We start from the raw sequence: 9,207 nt of genomic DNA on the forward strand, positions 1-9,207 counted from the left end.
AATAATAATAATAATAATAATAATAATAATAATAATAATAATAATAATAATTTTGATAAAGAGAACAACCTCAAAAAGCTTTCCTAAAAAAATTACCATGAACCAGACTCGAACCCCCGACCTCCCGCTCACTCACAAACACTCTAAACCATTCGCCTATTTAAGTTTTTCTGAACTTAAACCCAATCAATAAGCATATAACGTTCCTTCTGTTTCATTTCCTTTCTTCTTCTTTTCAAGACATAATCAACCCATGGCCAAATCAACTTCGAATTACATAATTGCTTTAGGACGTGAAATTAATTTATAAATAATCTGAGTTGATTAATTTAGTTAAATAAAAAACAAAACAAAAATAAAAAATAAAAAACGCTGATGCTGTCGGTTAAAGAAGAAGAAGAAAAAATTAAACTTGATTTTTTTAGAACGTATTAGGCTTCGATTAGAACATGAAGTACATTGTAAATCCATCCTATAAACTATTGGAATCGTTAATTAAAGTTGAAACATAACTATAAGCTTGAATTTCTTCAAGAACAAAAGTGTTGACTTTTTGTTTTAAAACTTTGACTCCACAATTATCAATCAATTTGAGAAATTAAGGCTTGAAAAATTACAGAAAGTTTCACAAGATGATTTATAACAGCTTTGCAATAATAGATTTTGGTAATTTATTCGAATTTGGTGTTCTTGAACAAACCGTTCATGGAGAGCAAAAGAAAAAAAATAAAAAAAATACTCTGATTGACTTCATCCCTTCGCAGTAGAGTATTAGGATATAGTTATAAGATGGCTGTTTTGAATGATTTTAGCAGAAATCATGGTGATGTTGCAAATGTTGGGTGTAGTCACAGGCGAAATAGAAAGACAGAAATCACGAGCAGCAATAATTAAATGAAACAAATAATGGTAAAGATGTGATATATCAGTTTTTGTATCTAACTTATACGGATAAACTTTTATATAAAAAAAATATAATACCATTAATATTATTAATAAAAATAACATTAATGATAATTATAATTATATTAATAATAATAACATTGATAAAGATAATAATAATAACTTTAACGATAATGATACAAGTAATTAATATAATGAAAATAATAATTTTAAATAAAAATGATGATTTTTAATCGTAAGTGTATTCATTTGTATATCGTATATGTGGTTATCCACAAAACAAATATAGTGATACTTTAATAAGATATCAAGTTGAGAAAGGAAATAGGTAGATGATTTATTTTATTGTTGTAGGGTTGATGTGTTAATGCCGTCACAGACGTACAGAAGTAAAGAAGAAAAAATATAAAGTGGAAAGGGATATATGAACTAATACATGATTGATTCAATAACTATATTATCTTAATAATATTTAATATAACCATTTTAATAATATTATTATTAATAATAATAATACTAACTACAATAATACTAATTATAATAATATAACAAAACAGTTGTATCAAATTTCATATTTATGTATTTTACATAATAATAATAACACTGATATTTATATTAAATATCTATTCTAATAATAGTAATGAGAGTAATAATATTATTAGTACAGATAACAAATTTAATGCATTAAATTTCATACCCATATATTATCTATAATAGTATAACTAATATTGATATTAATTATTAATATTAATATTAGTATTAATAATAATGATGAAAGTAATAATAATCTTATTATAACAACTATATTTTTATTTGTTAATAATATATTATTAATTATGTAATATTTAATAATCATATAATATATAATATAGTAACTTTGATTGATTCTTTATTATTTAAGTTTATATATATTATAATATATATAATAATTATACATAGATCTCATATGTCATTATACGTAGATTCATTTTAAATTACAACATAATTATTTTATCACTTATCTTACCTTTTTGATTCACATGTTTAATCCTATGTAATTGTTTTAAATTATCATATATACTTACATTTATATATAGGTATATATATATTAAATCACATATTTATTTAGAAATAAATTGTTCGTGAATCTTCGGGAATAGTCAAAGGGTAAATGCATTCATGAAAAATAGTTCAAACATTTTGAGACTCGGTTAAATAGAATTTGCTTATCATGTCGGAATCATTAAAAGATTAAGTTTAAATTTGGTCAGAAATTTCCGGGTTGTCACATCAGTATATACTGAAGGTGTTCTTGCTACAGTTACCGAATATGTTCTAACATGTTTCATGCTTATTTGATTGTTTTGTGCTTAAGTTTGATTCTGGTTATGAACATAAGATGTATATGACTAGAAATACATGTTAAGAATATCATATGTGAAGTTTGAGGTTACCGAATGTGTTACGTGTTCTTGATACCGAATCTGGTATTTGGCAGTTTAAAACTTCACGCATTAAATTTTGCTTTATTTTTGGAAAATCTTTCATGCTTGATCTAGTTCATAAATGTGAAAAAAAGTATATTTTGTAATCAAATCTGAGAAATTTCATAGTTACCGAATCTGCTCATTGTTTGAAAAATGACTAACTGTTGTTAGATTTTTGGTTTTCTTATTTGATTAATCATGATAATATTTGAATGGTTTGAATGTTTAATTTGGATATCATGATTGTCAAATACTTGTGAATATTTGGATTAAATAATTTTTATAATTTATAAATTCATAAAAATCATAAACTGAAAAAATACAAAGGACTTCAAAGGAAATAGGAATAGAGATATATGCTTAATGTTAACATATTGTGGTATTCTATTCTTATCAAATAGCTAAATGGCAAACAATTACTTTGTTAACACTGAGACCAACATACCCGGTAATTACTGGCTAGCTATTTTGGAAAGGCATCAACTATGTGGTGCTTTAAGCAATATTGTCAGTGTACCAGAGACAGATTTGAGGCTTCTAAATAGAACAATCAAGTTTGTTGAGGCTACACAACCCACTACTACTAATCCTCAAGGAGAATCAGCTCGATTTGAGTTTGAACTAAAAGGGGTAAATAGTTTAAAGAGGATCACCAAGGATGACTTCAGGAGGATATTTCAGCTTCCTCTTATAAACAATGCTCCAGTATTTCCTTCTACTCAGAACATGATGAACTCAATCTTTCAGCTGGGATATAGTGGAGATACTTCTGTCACACCTGCCAAATTTCAAAATAAGTATTTACATTTTAGGTGGTATGTGATCTTCTCGATCATAAATAGGTGTCTTCTGATAACACGCAGTGGATCTGACATCTTGACAATCCCAATGTTGAAGTTGTTCTACTCATTCATCAGAGTAGAAAATTCAGACTATGCTGAACTTTTATGGGATCTGGTTCAGGCACAAGTGGATAAAACAAGGAATTCATACGTTCCTTATGAAAGGTTTTTCTGTATCTTTATACATGATGCACTAACATCTTGCAGGAATGCCAATATACCTGTTTCAGATACTCAGGGTATGCGGATGGTGCGATTTGCGGAGGTGAAGATGAGCACTCCGGTGCTATCTGTTAATGAATTCACTACACCAATACCAGATTGGTTTGTGAGGTTAGCAAATCCCTTAGACGCTAGAATGGGTGTATATTTTGAGGTAGTAGGGATACCTCTTCTGAACCCGGTACAGTAAGAACAAGTTGAACCAGCTGTGGTTACAGCCCCAGAGGTTGTAGAGGAACCTAGAGTCTAACCAGGACAAGCTGACACCTCACTTATGGTAAACCTGAAATGCCCTAGGGTTATTCGACAAGCTCAACCCATGAGGATCAGTGAGCCTAGCCCAACTAGGAATGCTCCTACCTTATCAATTACACCTGAGGCAAGTGACACTGATTCATCAAGTACTAAATCATCTCCCGAACAAACGAAGAAGAGGACACGATACATACCTGATGAGATGATTCAGACTCTGCCTACACAATGCGTAACTAGATCTAGGACTTCGACTCCTATATTTCGCCCAACAGTTACTGAAACCATTGGTGATACGGACCAAGACTTAGAGCTAAAAAGGTCACCCTCACCCATCTCCGTATCACATCCAATAATAACAGTAAGCCCTACACTAAATGAAACGCAAGCTTTGGTAGGCAAGAGATCTAAACGGATGGATAGTAAAAAGACCAATCAGCCCATCCAACCTAAACAAGATCTAAGAATAAATCCCACCATCTAAGGTGCTTCGGCATCTCAAAAGGAAGTAAAGTCTTTCTCTGCAGTAAAGTTTGTGTTAACTCAATCGATTGAGGAAACTCGATCATTGAAGTCCAGAACGGCCGAAGGGGAGCTGAAAAATCATGAAAAGGCACCCTGCGTATCGCTCGAAAATCCTCTTGATATACTTCATCCTAGTGATGATGTATTGCCTCAAAGTCCAACAGGGCCCGGAGGTCCGACTTATCTTGATGAGGGAGATCTGCCGCGTCTCATGAAAATGAATCAACCTGACATTCCTTCGGGAAATTTATCAGACTTCCAGCAGACTGTTCCTTTGGTTCAAGAAAGTGATCCTTTGGTTAAAACCACTTCTCATCCGGATCTTGAAACTCAGGGTCTGGGTGATGAGTCCTTAACTGAAAGAGATGTGCCACCTCATAGTACATTGATGACTTCGGGAGTCAGGTATCTTAATGAGCCCAAGAGAACTTTAAAGACAGGAAGTTCGTATACTCTGTCAGAGTCCCATGAGACATATATTATGGAGGCGAGTGACCCGAAAGAGTCTTCATCGGTTACAACTTCAGTTATTAACCAACCTCCATCAGAAGGGGATAATCTGACTAGTAGTACGTATCAGCCTACATACAAGTATAATACCACACTCTTCTCCTCACCTGCCCTCACATCAAATCAAGCACTTCCATCGACATCACTAACATCATTTGTGGTTGCTCCACCTAGTTACACAGTTGTTTCACCACTTGGGTCACCTTCTCGTACATCGAATGCATATGGTTTACAATATCTCTCTAATAATGAGCTGGAGACATTATATCTTGCTGAATTTTCTAAACGAACAGATCTTAAAGAAGTTCGTGAGACAATGATGATTTATCTTAAGCAAGAAAGGGTAGTGTTTCCTCTTTCACCGTGCAAGTCACCTGGACCAATTTACATGCCTGACCATGACGATTTCGATCCTGACAATCATCATGAGGAGGAGAATATATATGGTTATGGGTCTAGTACTTTTCAATGATCAATGTATGAAGCTGGTTCTTCTAGTCAACATTGGGGAAATGATGATGTAGTTAATATTTCCGATTCTGAAAATGATAAGGTTGAGGAGATTCAACGTGACAGTTTTCTAGATGAATCAGTTACTCAGAGAAAAGGTGACTCAGGAATGTTAATGATTTTGGATACGATAGAACCGACAGAGGAGGATAAGTCAGCACGTATGGATAATCATAATTTTGATGAAATCGAGGACATTCTGAAGGGGAAGAGTGTTGTAAATGAATATGATGAACATCAATTTATCAACATTACAGCTCTAACCGAGGAATTTGGAATACATTTTGAGAAGGAGATTTTCTCAAATGGCGAAGTAGATACTACGACACCTCCTAATCCTGATGTTCCTTTTCAAATATCAGAAATTGTTCTTGATCTTGATGCTGACTATCAACTAAGTGATGATGAAGAGAAGCTAATTCTTCGTTCACCGTTCGTGGAACAACAAGCTTACAAGATTTATGGTGAATCTGATCTCATCCTTGCACTCTCTATGTGTGTTCTTGGTGCATGGAAATATCATAAGATAATACCTCAATGCTTATCTGAATGTTTGTAACAAGTTTAAGCTAAAGAATGAAGAGAATCTTCAAAATCAACGAAGTTCGGAGATCAAAAGCATTAATAAAATATTGATGATCAACAAGGATGGAGTGAAGATGCCACTTTTGTATGTGACAAGAACGGATGATGAGGACTATCAGTTCTCAGAGGCAGATTCTGAAAAGCTAAAGATGAACGACATTATCTTTATCTACAACTACTTGACAGATCTGAATGAATCTGCAACAATTTATCATGCTACTGCTTTAAAGGCGGTCTACAAATTTATTCTTAATTCAATGAGATGGATGTCCGTTCACGATTTTCAGATGGGATTAGAATCCGGACACAAGAAGATTGGAATCAAACCACAGAATTAAGTGATTGATGGATTACAATACATGTCCTTACTTGAAGTGATTGACTGTCCATATGGATTCGTGTTTGTTAACTCTCACTACACAAAGATCTTCATCGGAGTCTCAGATTTCAGGAGATACTCGGATGAAACGTTGGTGTATGTTCTTAAATATTTAAGAAGGAGACTGAATAGTAAATGATATTCAACGGAAGATAGAAAGATAGCCAATATATTATCAAAAGGTTGAAGAGTCATCTCAATACAAGAATGAATACAAGGAGATATGAGAGGCTCATAGGATTCAAAACAAAGATTCATTTCAGAGGAACAAAGTTCCTTTAGATGTTTCAAATAGGATTACATTGTTATTTTCACATTTAGCACTAAGGAGGAGATTGTTTGGACCCCGGAATGTGTATAGTGTTAATGTGAAACAAGCTTATTAGATGGTTCCTTAGAAGAGGGCTATATAAGGAACCTTAGTAGTCCTAATTAGATAGTCATTGCATTGTAACTGAGTTTAAGAAGCTGTGGAATGTAAATTTACCGAAACTCTCTAATACTGAATCTGTTATTCTTTAAACTGAGTCTCATTCTATCAATCACATCTTCAATTCTCACTATGTTCTGAACTTTCACCTAGAATACACAGAGAAGTCATTTTTCCACCCAGAGCGAAACACCCCGAGAGTATAGAAAATCATCTCTCTCAATAGTCTTTGGATAGAGAGATTGCTTTTGACTTATATATATATATATATATATATATATATATATATATATATATATATATATATATATATATATATATATATATAAACATACCTCATTGGTCTTTGGTTACACTAGATTCTTATATACCTTTAAAATGTTAAATAAATGTCTCGAAGCCGGGTTACTTGTAAGTCGAATGATTTTGCTTACCTTTCATTCCAATGAATATGTCGTATATATACACAAGAATATCCTATCAATTGCTAACTAACAGCCCTGCAAATAAGGGATATGCTATCTTTGCTATACATAAAACGTTGACTTTGGTTAGTTGCTATATATAGATTTCACTAAGTAAGGATAGTGTATACAGAAAAAATATATCGGCTAATACAACCCCTCAGTTTGAGCGGGAGAGTGAATGGACGTTTAAACTGTTCCCGAATTCTTCAAATAGTACACTAGGCAAGCCCTTTGTAAAGATATCATCGAGTTGAAAGCGTGTCGGGACATGAAGAATGCGTACTTGCCCTCTTGCAACTTTTTCACGAACAAAATGTATATCCATTTCGATGTGTTTGGTGCACTGATGTTGCACTGGATTTCCAGAAAGAAAGATTGCACTAACATTGTCACAAAAAACAATATTGGCTTTTGAAACGGGATAATGAAATTCCAATAGAAGATTTCGAAGCCAACAAGGTTCGGATACAACGTTTCGACTCCCCGATATTCAGCCTCGGCACTCGAACTGGAAACAATAGGTTGGCGTTTGGCAGACCATGAAACTAAATTTCCTCTAAAGAAAACGCAATATCCTGACGTTGAGCATCGTGTATCCGGACACCCACCCCAATCAGCATCTGTGTAAGAAACTAAGGAGGATATACAACTCTTTATGATTAGTAATCCATGAGAGATAGTACCACGAATATACCGAATGATGCGACGTAATGCGTGCATATGGCATTCCTTCGGATCATGCATGTGAAGACAGATCTGCTGAACTGCATAAGAGATGTCGGGTCTGGTGAAGGTTAAATATTGTAGTGCACCAGCTAAGCTTCGGAATTCGGTTGTGTCTGAATAGGAGGGACCATTTGTAGAACTCATTTTACCATTTGTATCGACTGATGTTTTAATCATTTTGCAACTTGTCATACTGGTACGACTGATTATGTCTTCAGCATATTTCTCCTTACTTAGAAATAGCCCATGTTCATTTCGGGTAACAGCGATCCCGAAAAAGTAGTGTAGAGACCCTAAGTCTTTCATGGCAAATTCTTGAGCAAATGATGACATAAGAGTGGTACATAAGTTGCTGGAGGATGTCAGGAGTATGATGTTGTCAACATATAGTAATAAGTAGGCAGTATCGTTTCCATTAGTGTAGACAAAAAGTGAATGATCCGAACTGTTGTGTTTGAAACCAATGGATGAAGCAAAAGTGGCAAAACGTTGGTACCATGCACGAGGCGCTTGTTTAAACCCATATAAAGATTTCGTTAGTAAACAAACGTGCTCCGGCTTTGTAGAATTTTGAAAACCATATGGTTGGTACATGTATACTGTTTCAGCAAGAGAGCCATGTAGAAAAGTATTTTTTACATCCAATTGGTTGATATGCCATGATTTTGAGAGAGCAATAGTTAACACTAGCCGAATGGTAGCCGGTTTGACAACTGGACTAAAGGTCTCATTACAGTCAATACCAACTGTTTGTGATCTCTCATCATCTACTAGACGCGCTGATGTGTGATATCGTGTATATTTTATTTATCAATGAAAAATACCGGTTACTAAAAGATTACACACTAACGTGCAGTGTACCTGATCGTGTAGCAGTATAGATATTGGTAAATTCCAAGATCGTTCCAAGGACAGTATTAAGTGAGAATTAAGTTTGCAACTAATAAAAGTAAACTAAGTTAAACTATAAAAATCGAAAGTACGAGAATATTTGTTTTGTGGTTATTTAACGATTAGCCAAATCAAAGATAGAACAAAAGTAAAAGACAATATTTTTGGGTTTTTAAGTTTAAATAAATCAAATTGCAGACTCAACGGAAAATAAAGATAGTTTGAATTCAATAGATAAAAGAATGTTCGCCTAGATCTCCTATTCGCAGTGTCGGATGATTTGTTATTAAGCACTAGTTCTATTTATCAATGCACTCAATTACAGAGTCAGTTCACCCAGAATTCTCTTTTAGCAAACACTTCAATCTAGGATTTATTGGCTTAGGGTTCCTTTCACCAAAGACCTCTTTCGTTTATGACTTAGTAATTAGCTAATTATAAGATTAAGATTCAATTAGTTACGCGTTCACTCCACACAATTCACCCCTATTTTGTTTAA

The 9,207-nt window shown here is 33.6% G+C and overlaps 1 protein-coding gene across 1 annotated transcript; it reads right to left on the bottom strand.

Annotated features, from left to right (window-relative positions):
• Nucleotides 1-7,277: 7,277 nt before the first annotated feature.
• LOC139888208 (uncharacterized mitochondrial protein AtMg00810-like) lies at nucleotides 7,278-8,411 on the bottom strand. Its single transcript, XM_071871233.1, has one exon. The coding sequence runs from the start codon at nucleotides 8,409-8,411 to the stop codon at nucleotides 7,278-7,280; it is 1,134 nt and encodes a 377-aa protein (XP_071727334.1).
• Between the last annotated feature and the right edge of the window lie 796 nt (nucleotides 8,412-9,207).

The sequence above is a fragment of the Rutidosis leptorrhynchoides genome, chromosome 2 (assembly GCF_046630445.1).
Source record: "Rutidosis leptorrhynchoides isolate AG116_Rl617_1_P2 chromosome 2, CSIRO_AGI_Rlap_v1, whole genome shotgun sequence".
In the NCBI taxonomy this organism is placed as follows: domain Eukaryota; kingdom Viridiplantae; phylum Streptophyta; class Magnoliopsida; order Asterales; family Asteraceae; genus Rutidosis; species Rutidosis leptorrhynchoides.